The following is a 15898-nucleotide window of genomic DNA, read 5'->3' as shown; positions in this document are numbered from 1 at the left end:
TATTTTACAGGAGAACTAGAACTAGCGTCCATCCCAATGACTGGAAGCAAATGAAGTGATGTCATCCAAGTTCAGAGGGGGATTTATTTGGGACCACAAATTCCACACCTCGCCACCTTGTCAAACAGACATGAGGACAGAATTAAAATGGGCTCAGACGTGGACTTAGAGAAATCACCCCCAGTTGAACATACGCACGAAAAGTTCTCTGGGGAAATTCTCCAGCATAACAATGAGAAATAAGAGAGGACACAATATAAAGTAATAATAAGGAACTAGAGCAACAATGAAATCCATATAGTCACAGAAGCTGAAGGAAAGCTTTTAAAAATGGTCCCTTTGGCCAGTCTGCTGGGAGCTGCCGGATTAAGACAGGATTACATTTGCTGTGCAGGTCCCATCATCATTATTCTGTAACTGCCTTTCTTTTGGTGGGCTTAAAATTTTAATATCAACACAGACAAGGGAAAACCTCATTGTTATGTTAAAAAATGTGAATGTTAGAAGTCCTCATGCACCAGTATTGATACTAATGAAAATTAGAAACTGAAGAGGGAGAACAGTTGAGTAGGAGTGTTAAGTATGCTCAGTTTTTAATTTTTATTTTATGGACTCAATCTCTTTTCTGACATTCATTCTTAAATCAAAAATACAAATATAGTTAACTATTACTGAAATTAAAATACAAATGTAAGTCTACTATTTAAATTTCAAATGGAAGCCACCAGAAGAATTTTAAAAAACAGCGGATTTCCAAAAGTGTTTATCTCAGCAGGGGGACTGGTAGGCAGAGTTTGTCATTGAGACCCATTTTTTTTAATGGTTTAATATTTTCTTACCTTGTGCAAATGTCATTTTAATTTTTTGTCGTTGCTTTTTCTTAAAAGAGAATGAAAGAGAAGTGCCCACGATAAAAGCGTCACATATTACTCCCAAGTGGGTGAAATTATCTGGAAGACCGCATAGGTCTGCATAGAGGTCTGTGAGGGTTTCCTCAAGAGGTTTTAGGTGCATTTCAGTCTCATATACTTCAAAGTGTTCTTTGAAACCTTTACAGCAAATATGTATTCTTTGTAAAGGAAATAGGAAAACGATGTATATTGAGAAAAAAAGGAGGCGCCTGGGTGGCTCTGTGGGTTGAGCCTCTGCCTTTGGCTCTGGTCATGATCTCGGGGGTCCTGGGATTAAGCCTGGCATGGGGGGCTCTCTGCTCAGCGGGGAGCCTGCTTTCTCACCCCTGCCTGCCTCTCTGCCTACTTGTGATCTCTGTCTGTTAAATAAACTCTTTAAAAATAAAAATAAAAAGAGAAAAATGATAATTATGAATATTGGTGAGGTAGCGGGGAGTTTTGAGAAAGAAAACAAAATGTTTCCCTTACCAATGCCTGAAAAATCTATTTTTTTCTCCCCTGTAAGGGACGAATATTAGCTTAGCACTTTATGGTTTACTGTTACTTCCTGGTTTTAGTGGTGAACATTAAAAGCAGTGAGAGTGCTAAAATCTTACATTGAGTCTTTGCCTTGGGTTCCTTTCTGAGCTGCCATAATACGGGCTCTTCTTACTACAGTATCCTTCCAACGTTGCCCCTCAATCGCAGGGGATTTTACCCATCCAAAAAAATTACTGCAGCAACCTTTAATGCTAATCCTTAAAAGTAAGTTTCGTCTTCTCAGCCTCGAGGAAATGGGACACAGGGGGCGTAGTGCGGATGTTTAATTCTGCATGGGTGACATCTGTCTGAATTATTTGAGTCCTTGTGTAGTAGGTATATTTCCACCTTTTCTCTTTGGGGATTTCTTAGGACGTTATGATTAGCAGTTTTCAGACTTTAATTGGTTCAGTTACTTTAAGAGAGATTTATCTCCAAGAGACTGAAACTTCTTATCGAAGTTTCCAGAAATCTGAATACAGAAAGAATAGGTGCTCTGTGACTACTGTCCTGGCCAGCTGGGTAGCCAAGAATTCTCATTAAGATTCTAAGATACCATACTCTCCCTTTGCTTTCATATTCTTATCCAGCTCATAAACTCTCTTCGTCAGGAAGTTAGCATATCGTTTTGGTAAAAAAACAAAAAGTAAACATTTTCGGATTTGCAGACTGTAAGGTCTGCAGCAACATCACAGCTCAGCTCTGCTCTGGGAGAGCGGAAGCTGCCATAGCCACTGTGTGCATGAATGAATAAAGCTTTATTTATAAAGGCAGTCTCGGGCACACCCTCACCCACATGGTCTTGATTTATTTCTTTCCAGTCTGTTTTCCTATGTGGGTTTGTTTTTTGTTTTTTGTTTTTTGTTTTTTAAACACTGAATTCGCAAAATATAAAGACTTTTGAAAAATAAAAAAAATTAAAACAGGCCTAGAATTGCCTATAGTTTGCCGAAATCCACTCTTCTCACTCATAAACATTGCTGACCATTTTTTAAAAAGGTAGAAGGCAGTTTTAGTGTCTCTAGCTCTTTTCCAGTGCATTCCCCTCCTGCCTCACATGTGGAGTTTCTGTACTTGCTTGACCTCTTTGCTACCCCATCACCTCGTAACCTTTCCAGATGTGTCCCTATCTGTACCAGAATGGCTCTCTCCGTGGTGAATGTCACCAAGTCCCTGGGCTTTTTCTCCCTCATCTGTTCATGAGAGGAGGCAGGATAGTGCGGACGGCCCAGACTGAAGGACGGGCTTTGCTTTCCCTGTGGGCGTGAACTGATGTGAGTCACTTAAACCTGTCCCAGCCTTGGTTTCTTCATCTGTGAAGCCAGGGAGACAACTCTGAAGATGCTGTGGGGGATTCACGGAGATAAAGCATGAGAAGAACTTGACTTGTCACCAGTAAACTGTTAACGTTGCTGCTGTTAGTCTTAACTGTCACAGATATCGTCACGATTGACTTGCCTCATCCTTCCGAAGACTCACTGCTTCATTCACTGACAATGTGCCGTTTTGAATATCTTTCTGCTCCTCTTGGGTCCTGTCTGTCTCCTTCCCACATGCCTCTTAAACCTTTCATCTTCCGACTGCAGTCCCTTTCCTAAGTTTTGCACTTAGTACTTCTTTCCTTTAGCTATTTCATCTACCCTTACCATTTTAATGCTCCAACTGTGGGGAACTCCTGGGTCTATCCCTGTTTTTTTCCAGCAAATTTTACTTATCAACACTTGCTCAGCATGTCTGAGATAGGGGGTCACTAAGACAAAATTTATCTCTGGAACTCCTGATTTTACCATTTCTCTCAATGGCCTCATCACCAAGGATAGAACCCTTGTGGCCATCTTAGATGTCTCCTTTGCCACCACCAGCCAATGGTCGCTGTGGCCACCCGTTGACCTTCCAAGTGTCTTTGCAGCTGTTCCTCTTTTTTTTTTTTACCCCCATTTCCATTGCCAGCCCTCTTGCTCAGGTGTTTTTCTCAACTCACTTCTGTGTCTTCTTTCATAAGTACGGTGGGAACTGGTGTATCCACCTTCCATGTCTCCTTCTGCTCTCTATAGCCCATGTCCTTTGCATCAGGCAGGGAAGCTGAGTCACCGAGGTGCTACGGGGTAAGGATCTGTAGACCTCACGGTTGTGGCAGGAGCCGGGACGGGATACCCCATACCCCGTACACCCTGTTCCACCTCCTTAGCCTGTGCCTGGGTCTCACACTCTCTTGCCTTAGCTGAACGTTCCAGTCCTGTCTCCTACAATAAAGTGCTCTGTTCCTAATCAGGAAATAGTCCTCGCAGGTGTCTGCCCGTGCCTTTGCTTATGCTTATCCTTTTGCTTAAAATTCCCTTCGACTTTCTCAACCTGTAGAAATCTTTCAGGACCCAGTTGAAAAGCCACCTTCAACCTCGGCTAGATGGGCTCCCTCCCTTGGCTGAAATCTTGCACATCTTCATATCATTCCTGTGTATCATTCCTGCATCATTCCATACTTCTAAGTATGTGGCAGGCACCCTTGTAGGAAACAGAGCTGAGCTTGGGCAGAACAAGACGAACAAAATGTGGGTGCCCTTATGGGTGTTTTATTAGGGAGAGTTCTCTAGCTTGAGTTACGGTTGATGTGAATATTTCTTTCCACTTCCAGGCTTCTCAGTCACTGGGTGATATAAGGTGTATCTTACTCAGGACGGTATCGCATTTGGTTTTAGGCGTTCAGTCTGTCTCTTGAATCGGCTAAAGAGATTGACATGGAGAAAGATGAAATTTCTCGGCAAGTGTGGCATTTGCTGGAACGGTTATAACAAGTGGAGAGCAACCAAGGATGGCATTTATTACTAGGAGTTCTAAGTTCTGAACTTCGGGTTCTTTAGCCCATCGGTCCCCAACGGGTGTGACGTGAGCTAGTGGTGATTTAGCTGCCACAGAAGCCAGCTTGACCTGTGCCGCATTAATGGAGGTATGCTTGCTACAGTAAGGAAGGTGCCCGCCCCGCTTAACTTTCCGATCCCCTTCCCCTGGGTTACAATCAGTTTTATTTGGGGGGGGGGTGGTATTTTGTGAGGGTCCAAGATGGAAGAGACAATGCAGAGAAGGGGCCTGGGGGTGGAAAGGGTTGGGGACTGTGAGACTGTCACCATAGCAGAGTGGCAAGAGGAACCAGGAACGTGAAGCCTGAAGAGAAGCAGATTAGGGAAGAGGAGTTGCCTGCGTTCAGACGTGTGCCAGACCGTCCCACAGAAGCGAGCCTGCCATTGATTATTGTTCTCAAGGGAGAGTCATGGGTCTGTCCCAGGGGACATGGGAAGACAGATTAGGACTTAACGTAAAGATGACCGTGGCCAAGAATGACAGAGTACATTTCCTCAGAGGGACGTGAGCCGCACGGATGGACGGTGGTGGTTAACAACTTCAGCGGGCTGCGTGAGGAGAGTAGATTGCTGGGGCTCGAGGCACCGAGTGGCCGTTCAGATGAAGAGCGTGGGTGCTGTCACCTATCGTGAGACATGTGGCGGGCCAGCCCAAGGGATGACAGTCTTCCGGCTTCCCGACTCCCTTCCTCCTCACATTTGTGTGCCTTAGGAACTTCAGTATGAACTGAGAGTCAAAATCCTCGAGTTCTTGTCAGAATTTTAGACTTGCTCTCCACACAGTCATCTTGTGTCATCCTTTTGTAGGTTAACGTTCCTGGGCCCTGAGCTCTTTGGTTGTGAAGCATCTGGATATGACCTCTTGGGCTGTTCCGAACCTTAGTAACTGTGTGTTCAGACAGACCTTTGAGACTTGGGAGGTTTTATGTCCTACTCGAATGGAAGAACTAAATTTTTATGTTTCTTGTGGATGTAATTTACAAATTCCACTTACAGAACATGGTGTTGAGGTCATGGGAACTTGTCTCCTTGGGGACCGCACACGTTTCGGGAGTCTCTTTGGCCTCCTGATTGTTCAGGATGACCCACTTCACAGTGCCTCCTCCACAGGCCTCTCAAATGTGGCCTCAGAGCTGTATCAGTTCCTTTTGTAGTATGTGGTCTGTCTCTAGAAATTAAGTATTCTTCTTGGGAAGATCTGAATTATGGATGACTCCTCGCTTGAGGAGGCTCAGATCAATACAACAGAAGAGTTAGACTTTACATCAATTAAGAAGATATTTTGAAACCTATAGTTAGTTCTCTGCAGGGCATTGTGAAAACGCATCAAATTAAGATACGATTGCTCCCTACGAGCTTAGATTTTAGTGAGAAGCATTATTCATAGAACTTCTGTTTCCTGTGGGGAGCTCCGGGTCCTTCACATCTATAACCCCAGGACATTTGATGGTAATAGGAGCTGTTCTTAATGTACATTAATGTTGACTTAGTGACCCTGTGTCAGGGAATAGGTGCTGTGAGTGGTGTTACTTTACTGGGTTGTCTTCCTAATACCCTAGAAAGGGAGATGGGGTAAATGTTAGAAACAGATTTTCTAGAACAGGAGGACAAGAGGGATGGTGATGCTACCATTTATGCTACTTATTTAGACCATAAGTCTTCTGGTGCTGGGCCCAAGTCTCTGTTGTCACAGAATTCATGGGGGAAGGAGGGCTGACTTTGGCTTCCAGTGGTGGTTATTTCAAATCATTCAAAATAGAGCAAGTGTGAATTTAAATAAAAATATTACTAGGAGGCACCTGGGTGGCTCAGTGGGTTAAAGCCTCTGCCTTCGGCTCGGGTCATAATTCCAGGGTCCTGAGATTGAGCCCACATCGGGCTCTCTGCTCGGTAGGGAGCCTGCTTCCTCCTCTCTCTCTGCCTACTTGTGATCTCTGTCTGTCAAAAAAACAAATAAAATCTTAAAAAAAAAATATCACTAGATTGCCGCCTCTGCCGAGTGAATGCCCAGATGGGCTAGGACTCTGGGTATGTGAGGTCTCTGGAAGAAGGAGTAATTTTTTAAGACCATGAAATTGCCTGCAGTTCTGAGCAAAATACTGGAGAGACTTTGTAAACCACAGTTTATCTCTTTCATTAGAATTCTTAGCTTTCTTCATGCTCTTCTCTGTAAATGCAAATACAAAAGGACATAATCTTGCCCATCTCTGGTACTTTTTGTCTCCAGTAGTGATCTTCCATTTCCCTCTGGGTTTCACGCTTACGTCCCTGGAGTGACTGAAAATGATTCAGATGTGATTAACCTGGGAGAGGGGCTTTCACGGAATAGAAACTAAATGTTATCAACTTTATTATTGCCTGTGTTAAAATAATAAAACCTCAATGTGTTTTTTTGGGCAGAAGAGTGGCTTTTTAATTTATATGGGGAAGTACCTAATATAATTGAATTAGCTTTAAAAATATTAATTTCTGGGCACCTGAGTGGCCCGGTGAGTTAAGCGTCTGCCTTTGGCTCAGGTCATGATCTCAGGGTCCCAGGATTGAGCCCTGCTCACGGGGGAGCCTGCTTCTCCCTTTGCTTTTGCCCCTCCCCTTGCTCATGCTCTCTTTCTCTCAAATAAATGAATAAAATCTTTTTTAAAATACTAATTTCCAGAGATCTTATGATTCTGTAATACTGAGACCAACTGGCTGTGGACACCATCTTGTCATTTCAGCCGTTGCCAAATTACACAGTCCATTTCTCTGTTTCCTCAGTACCTGGCACTGTGTCTGTCACAGAGGGTACTTAATAGAAATTAATGAAGGAGAGTTATTATCTAGCGAAATGTCACAGAATCATCCAGAAGTACACACTTTGGTTCTACGTGCTGCATTTCCTAAGGCAGGAAAGAGGACTGAAGTCCCTGAGCTTTTATTGGAGTTAATGTTGCCGAACGCTGCTGATATGAACAGATAAATTAATAACTGGCCGAAAGCTACCTTCTGGAATGTTCTAGTTAAGAGGTGTTTTTGTCCTCATTCAGTCCATGTTTTCTTCTCTCTGAATATTGGCTATGCTGCCTTGGGTGCTTGCTGTCCTTCTCACGGCATGGAGCAGATGATTGACAGAATATGTGTGAAAGTACAGGACCATCTCAACTCTTTACGAAACTGTGCGGGAGACGCTGTCCAGGAAGACTTAAAGTCAGCAGAGAGGCTCATGCGTGATGCGAAGAATTCTAAAACGGTGAGTTTCACTTCAGGCTACGGGAAAGTCTTGTGTAATAAAACGCTTGTTTAAACTTCAGTTCTACAAATGAGGTCCAACTGTTTCTAGCTTTCTACCCAATGTCAAGGTGACTGACAAGTGGCAGAGTGAGGGGAGTTCCTCTTTGCCTCCTTTCTGTTCCCTGGGCTAATTACCAGTCATCAAAACACAGAATAAGAAGTAGGGGCCCCTGTGCTGACAAGGGTTGTCATCGGGTCCTGAAGAGCTAAGGGGTAGAGTTGTAGTTTACACGAGCAACAGCTCACTTGAAAGTATTCTTCTTCTCAGCTGATAGGGTGAAACTCCCCCCTGTCACCTCTAAAAGGAAACTTCTTTCAAATTGGGATTTGGTCCCCAAAGTCTGGCTTCATGGAGAAAAGACTGAGGGTCGGCGGGGCAGGGCTGGCCAGAGAGCCTGGGGCCTGGGCCTGGCTCTGCTCTTGGACTCACATAGCCCTCGAGTATTGTCAGGAGGACGATCATGAGCCTTAGTCAAATACCTTCATTCTGCAGAGGAAGATGGGAAGGTAACATACTGAGGTAACATACTGATCCTGAACTCTACAGTTTACGCATCTGTATGAAGCTTTTGATCAAGACCAGAGCCTCTCTCATAATGTTTCTTACCCTTTTCACTAACTCCACAGTGACTCCGGTACTTAGTTACATAGTTACCGAGAGGTTATTTGTGTTTTTATTACAGTTGTTACCAAACTTGTACCACGTCGGTGGCGCGTCCTGGGCGGGGGCCAGTGGCTTGTCGTTCGGTCCCATTCAAGAAACTCTGGAGTCCATGGCTGGAGAAGTGACAAGAGTCGTAGATGAGCAACTGAAGGTGTGTGCAGTTTCCGTTATTTTGGAGCGGGAAATCGCTAGGAGAGCTGTGTGTGACAGCATTTCTTACCGTAATGACTTCTGTGGTTGCAATTTGTATATGTGTGCGCTCACCTACCCCACAGGCACTGGTAGTAACACTGGATCTGTCTGAACTTTGTGTACAAATGTGGGAGTAACTTCTTACCTAATGAGAGCAAGTCAAACCGAGAAAATTGATACTCTTGATGGAAAAATCTTTAAATGCACTTTACAAGGTGCCATTGATAAGCAAATGATGGATTTCCACTTACGAGACAGGAAGAGAAGGCTGTTCTAGGGAAAAAATATCTTCTGGCATCACATCTGATTTAGAGAATGGCCCGGAGGACAGGAGCCCCATTGACGGTAACTGGAAGCTGATGCTACAGAGGGCCTCCCGCTGGGTGAGTGGGTAACGAACGGTCCTCATGAGAAGCTGGTTGAAAGACAAGGACGGGGATTTAGATGAAGCAACAAGGAACCCAAGTTGCAGAGACTCGTCCAAAGGCTCCCTGACTGGGGAAGAAAAAAAATTCTCTGAAATGTAACCTGAGACTAGATTTTTCTTAAGGTTACTTGGAAACACAACTACACAGAGAAATTGTACCTGCAGAAGGTGGTCCTCATTTCTGCTCTGCCTGTTCAAGGATGCCTTAAAAAAACATGTCTCAATTTCTATAGTTATTTGGTCAGTTTTCTCCTGAGAATGAGATTGCTTCAGCTCATGGGGATTGGATGTGGGACTCAGTAATAACTTCACAACATGATAATTACTCTGCTTGTAAATTAAATTAATGAAGGAGAAAATGTTGTGGATTATTTAGAAGTTTAAGCCCCTCTTATCTTTCTGGGCATGTAACGCAGAGAGAGACTGGAGTGAGTCGTCTTTCTTTTATTTAATGTAGGTGTTTTGCATCCATTGTGAGTAAAGGCGGAGGGGCAGAAGGAGGACAGGCCCGTCGGCGCAGAGTTCCACCAGCTCATTTGTTACCTAATGGCACTTGTTTCATCCTCCATGAAGGATACAGTATGTAGGAAGGAAACGATCTTCGTTGCTATTTATTTTTTATTTTAAAAAGGAAATTTAGTCTGTGAAGCATTTAAATAATACTAACAACTGTGAAAGAAAGGAACGGGAAAAAATCACTTGAAATCCCAGGGATTGCATCCCTCTTAACATTCCAGTGAATTCCCAAATGTTCTGTGTCCAAATGCACGATTGTTCGTATAGACTATAGTGCTTTTTGGATTCGGTACAACGGCATGAGTACAATTCCAGATAAGTGAAAAATCACCATCATTTTAATGGCTACATAGTAGTTCATTGTCTGGATCTGCCAATGTGTTTGGAAACCTCCACTCACCTGTGCGTGTCTCACCTTTGCTTTCATGCCAAAGGACACTTCCGGTCACCAGATGTGTGAGGCTTCTTCCCCCACCAAGTGGTTCTCAGGGACACCAGCTGGGTGTCCGACAACTTCATTCTATTCCAACACTATCTCCCTGGGGAAGGTTCAGACCCTCCCCCCCCCAGGTGGAGAGTTCAGTCTCACAGGACTGCCCCCCACCACCACTTCAGACACCAAGGTCAAGTCTAGGTTGCCACCTGTGTTTCTGACTGACGGGCTGTGTCATTAAGTCAGAGGTTCCCACGACACCTATGACACCCTGCTCAGGTGCGACTGATTGACTAGCGCAGCTCACAGAACTCAAGGAAACGTGCTGACCACTTTGTGAAAGGATATGATAAAGGGTACAGACGAACCCTCCAAGGGAAAAGGTGTACCAGGCAAGATCGTTGGGCAGGGGGAGGGGGCTACCTGTCCTGGAGCGCCCCTCCTCCCACACCTCCAGGTCTTCACCACTCTGCAAACTCTGAACGTGTCCTTTTCAGATTTCTATGGAGGCTTCATCACGTAGTCATGACTGATCGTTAGTTTCATCTTCAGCCCTTCTTCCTTCTCAAGACACACGGGGAGCAGGGCTAAAAATTCCGACCTTCTGAGTGTGGTGTTTGGTCTCTCGGGGACCAGTCCCCAATCAGGAACCATTCAGAAGCCCACCCTGCGTCACCTCGTTAGAACAGACACTCTAGCCTCTGGGATAGTACGAGGGTTTTAGGAGCCTAGGTCAGGAATCAGGGTCACAGGCCAGATTTTAGAACTGAAGATGCTTCTAGTGTTTTCTCTCGGGAAATTGCAAGGGTTTCAGGAGCTCTGTGCCAGGAACTGGGGCCGGAGAGCATTATACATATTTTCTGTTACCTCACAACCGCCATTATTTATGGTCCGATTTCTAATTAATCCAGGTAGGGTAAATGCCAGTAACTGGCGCGTTTCCAGGTCAGATGGGACCTTTTATACTTTCCTCTACATCTGCAGCCAGTGTTCCCACTGCCACACCCTCCCCGACCCTACTGTAGTCTTCTGTTCCTATTTGTCAGGTTAGAGGAGTAGAAAAATCTTATTTGGCCTTTGTTTTGTTTTTAATAGCTAGTATAAGTCAGGTAATTTTATTATCTGTTGGTTTTTCTTCTTTTCTAAATTGTATATTCGTATCTATCATCTAATGTTTTCCTCTAAAGTCTCCGTGAGCACTCCTCACGTACTGAGAATTGGCTGGTGTCGAAGTCGGCGTGAAACATCTGGGCTCTTCCCGCGCAGTCGTGGAGGCCCGTGCAGAAAAAAGGGCCAGAAACTGAGAGTCGTTTGGAATGCTGAGCCCCCTGCATGGAGAGAAGCTATTCTGCAGAATCCCACAGTCCTAAGGTGGACTTTATGGGAATGAGAAATAAAACTTCAGTTAAACCAAACCAAACCAAAACAAACACCCAAAATCCAAAAAATCAGGGTGGAATATTGCATCAGGAACATCCCTGCCAAACAGCTTCTGACCGAGGAGTCTCCGATCACACGTTTCCTTCTCCTCTGTGCACCGAGGGGTTCTAGTTGACTTGCCCCTCATTCTTGGAAGGGAGTAGAAGGCGGAGGTCTGAAGCAAAAGGCTTTTGAGTTGTTCAAAGCCTGCACTAATGTCAGTCTATTTAGGACGCAGAATATTTTTCTGTAAATAGACATTCCCCACATTTTTTTGAGGCTGGCCTTTCTGACCCCTTGTCAGTATCAGCATGTTCTCCATCAACGCTTCCTTATTTGCAAACCTCAGAGCCTGCTTCTCTCTGTTCTCATGGCTCTCGGAGGTCCCCGACTCCTCCTTGGCCCATTTGTGTAGTCCCCACTCGCCTGTTTTCTTTACTCTCAGTCCTTTTGAGTTCCAAGTTCCTTTCCCTTTGGGAATGTCTGGCAGGAATCATTGCAAATCTTCAATCACAGCTTCTTAATTAAATGTTACTCATTAATTTCCTTGGAACTGGGAACAATAGACTTCTTTCAACAGACTCTAGGCAGCTCACGTCTTCTCTGTTTCCTTCGGACTTACTAACAAGGGGACATCATTTTACTATTTAAACAAAAAAAATACCCATTTGTCTATTTTTTTAGATTTTATTTAGTTGAGAAAGAGCAGGGGGAGGAACAGAGAGAGAGAGGGACAGGCGACCCTGTGCTGAGCACAGAGCCTGAGGTGGGGCTTAACCTCATGACCCTGAGATCAGGAGCTAAGCCCAAATCAAGAGCTGGACATTCAATTGACTGAGCCACTGAGGCACCCTACCCATTTGTATATGTATATAGCCTTTCAAGATCTTGATTTTCTTAAAACGATGTAGGAAAAAATGTTTTCATTATAATTCCATGTTGACTTTCTCACTAAACCACAGTGGTCTTTATTTACTTCATTACTAGTATCTACTTTAGCTTTTTAAAAAAGCCCTTTCTCTGTTTCCCAGGTTCTTTAAAATTAGTATGTTGCACTAGCAGAAGCTAAAGTGGGTGGATTATTTCGTAAAAATTAAGATCTTATTACAGTGGTTTTTTAAAAAATGGGACAAGTAGGCCTGAGGTTATGTCCTGATCTTGCTGTAAGTCAGCTTTCTAGGCACTGTCTAGGCACTGTCCTGCAGGAAGGTCAGCAGTAAACATTTTGAATATTGGGTAATAATAAGTTCAAATAGCGCTCTGAGACATCTTTCAGAAATACCCTTTCAGAAAAGCAACAGAATGGCCAGGTAAACCAACCAGCCTTCTCAGCAGACTATCTGGAGGAGAAGAAAGCAATTAAATTTGGAGAAATTCCTTCATTGAGAAGAGGCGATATTTTCTCTGGGCTGGTCTGTTTTAGGTGTTTTTAAAAGACAACTCTCTTCCTGTTTTCCCTGTTTTTGATCCTAACATTTATTCCTGGAGTAATAGTAGATGAATAAGTGAGATTTGAGTGTTTTAACTTAAAAGAAACTTTCATTTTTCCCTTTGGGACTTAAATTTTAGAGTGCTTGTTTTGGCCTTGGAAATTCATGATTTCACTCCTGGAACACCCTGTGAAATACTTCACTGGTCAATTTCAGATTTACTAAGGAAATTAGTCCTGAGGGGTGTTGATGGCATTTTAGCAGGTGTTCACTTGGGTTCTCTGAATTTTGTTTCCCTCTACTTATTTCTTTTTTTTTTTTTAAGATTTTATTTAATTATATGACAGAGAGAGATCACAAGCAGGCAGAGAGGCAGGCAGAGAGAGAGATGAAGGGAAGCAGGCTCCCCGCTGAGCAGAGAGCCCCATGCGCGACTTGATCCCAGGACCCCGGGATCATGACCTGAGCTGAAGACAGTGGCTTAACCCACTGAGCCACCCAGGCGCCCCATCCCTCTACTTATTTCTTAAAGCAAATGAAAGACATCAGGCACTTAAGTGCAGAGGTTGTGTTTGCTGGTAGTAGATGGCAGTAAGTGTTGGCTCAAAGCAGAATACGGGGGTGTAGCTGCCAACTTACTTTACAAATGCTATGTAAGTTTTCTGAGTATTGTTAGTTATTTTTACAGTTAGGAGATACCCTCCTAATTACCTTCACAGGCAAAGTGAAATCTGATGATCGCATTTCCAGTGATCGCATTGCCTGTTCAACTCAAACTGTCTGAAGGTAGGATAACGTAGAGTAACAAAAGGAAGTCTGTGTAAGAAAAGTTAAGAAGCGCGGTTAGAGTGAGAAAGTGTACCATAAGCCTAGTTTAGATTTCCAGAAGGAAAGGGAGAACAGCAAAAGGTAACAGTTGAGGAGATGAGGGCTGAGGATTTCAGGCACTGATAACCAGAATCTTTGAATTCAGAAAGTCGGGTGAAACCCGTGTCCGAGAGATAAAAGCAAATCCATTGTCTAGAACCACATAACAGGAAGTGAAAAGCACTGAGAACAAAGAGAGTGCATTGCAAGGAGCCAGAGGGAGGGGAAAACCATATTACTTTAAAAAGACCGATACTAAGACCGACAAGAGAGCTCCCAAATCAACAGAGGGTGGAAGCCAAAGACCATGAAAAGGATATCTTCATGCTTCTGAGAGAACATGGAGTATAAACCAAGAATGATATATCCAATAAAACCTAGTTTTTAAGAATAAAGGTGAAATGAGAACACGTTCATCCAAACAAAAACTGTGATGTTTACTCTAACTAGACAAGACTAAATAAACACCTGAAGGATATACTTGGGGCACCTGGGTGGCTCAGTCAGTTGAGCATCCGACTTTTGATTGCGGCTCAGGTGTGATCTCAGGGTAATGAGATGGAGCCCCACATTGGGACCCATATTCAGCGGGGAGTCGAGGAGTCTCTCCCTCTGCCCTTTCCCCCTCTCCCTCTCACTGTCTCTCTAAAATAAATACTTCTTTTTAAGAAAAAACATATACTTTGGGACAAAGGAAAAATTATCAGAGAGAGTCTGAGATGCAAGAAAGAATAACAAGCAGAGCAAATGCCGAGTGTGGGCAAAGAGAAACGCCGAGTATAATCAACACTGAGTATAATCAACACTGAGTATAATCAACAGTGTTATTGCCCCATTTGTGCTATAAAATTAAGAAGAAAAATAAAGTATTAGAAGCGAGTAGTTAAGTCAATAAGGAATGAGGAAAACCAGTCTAGGGTCCCAGTCATGGTCTGGAAAAGATTTAAGACATTTGCATTAGACCTATATCGTCCAATGTATTCTCTGTTAGCCACTTGTGGTCATTTAAATTTTAGCTCCCATCAAATTTTAAAAACTTCCAGCTCGGTTCCTCAGTTGCACTGGCCGTGTTTGAAGTGCTCAATAGCTGTGTCTGACTAGTGGCTCCCTGTTGGTCGCTCTGATCATCTCAGGAAGTTCTGTTGGACAGTGCTGCTTGAGACAGGAAGTAGAGTATCCATGTTAAAATTCTCATGTAACCACTGAAACAGAGGCACTGAACAGGGGTTATACTGTATACCTAGGGGGCATCAGGAAGTATTTGAGATTATTTTGGTTTGTCACAGCCACGGGGATGGGCAGGTGACAATGAACCTAACCATCCTGGAATATAGGATTCAGTCCCACACCAGAGGAATGCTCCTATCCAGATCTAGTGATACAACAGAAGAGGCATCACTGGAAATAAAACAGATCATTGAATGATCCAATTTACCAGAAATATGTAATTTCAAACAGGTATGCGTCTAATCCTATGGGTCCATGTATATTAGAATAAGTGGATACAATTACAAAGAGAAATTGACAAATTCACTATTATGGTAGAACTCTTTGAAAATGACTACCAGTAATTGGTGAAGTAAATTTAAGTAAAGTAATGATAGAGAATATTGGATGACATAAACAAAGGGAAATCTATCCCATGCTCATGGATTAGAAGAACCAACATTTTTAAAATGTCCATACTACCCAAAGCAATTTACAGATTTAATGCAATCCCCACAAAAATTCCAACGAAATTTTTCACAGAACTAAAACAAATAATCCTAAAATTTGCATGGAACCACAAAACACCCCAGATAGCCAAAACAGTCATCAGAAAGAAGAACAAAGCTGGAGGTATTACAATCTCAGATTTCAAGATATACTAAAAATCTATAGAGATCAAAACAGTATGGTACTGGCACAAAAATAGATGCACAGATCAATGGAACAGGATAGAGAACCCAGAACTAAACCCACACTTTTATGGTCAATTAATCTATGACAAAGGAGGCAAGAATATACAATAGGGAAAAGACAGGCTCTTCAACAAATAGTGCTGAGAAAACTGGACAGCTACATGCAAAAGAATGAGACTGAACCATTTTCTTAAAACACACACAAAAATCAACTCAAAATGGCTTAAAGACCTACATGTCAAGACCTGAAACCATAAAACTCCTACAAGAAAGCATAGGCAGAAATTTCTTTGATCAGCCATAGAGACATTTTTCTAGATATGTCTCCTCAGGCAAAAGAAAAGCAAAATTAAACTTTTGGGATTATACCAGAATAAAAAGCTTTTGTACTACAAAGGAAATGATCAACAAAACAAAAAGGCAGTGTACTGAATAGGAAAAGATATTTGCAAATGATGTATCTGATAAGGTGTTAATATCCAAAATATGTAAAG

The 15898-nt window shown here is 43.1% G+C and overlaps 1 protein-coding gene across 11 annotated transcripts in view; it reads left to right on the top strand.

Annotated features, from left to right (window-relative positions):
* The window catches only part of CARMIL1 (capping protein regulator and myosin 1 linker 1), a 297975-nt gene that overhangs the window by 212396 nt on the left and 69681 nt on the right, over positions 1-15898 (top strand). For all 11 annotated transcript variants that reach the window (XR_014311992.1, XR_014311993.1, XM_082731456.1 and 8 more), the window contains exons 25-26: positions 7386-7514; positions 8239-8370. Coding sequence is in view for 9 of the 11 variants with exons in the window: in XM_082731456.1 (XP_082587582.1) it covers positions 7386-7514; positions 8239-8370 (261 nt within the window). In the remaining 2 variants the exon portion in view is untranslated. The remainder of the gene's footprint in view (positions 1-7385; positions 7515-8238; positions 8371-15898) is intronic.

Source organism: Mustela nivalis, assembly GCF_964662115.1.
Source record: "Mustela nivalis genome assembly, chromosome: 5".
Classification (NCBI taxonomy): Eukaryota; Metazoa; Chordata; class Mammalia; order Carnivora; family Mustelidae; genus Mustela; species Mustela nivalis.
The sequence above is the reverse complement of the archived record's forward strand: the minus strand, read 5'-3'. Positions and strand labels throughout refer to the sequence as shown.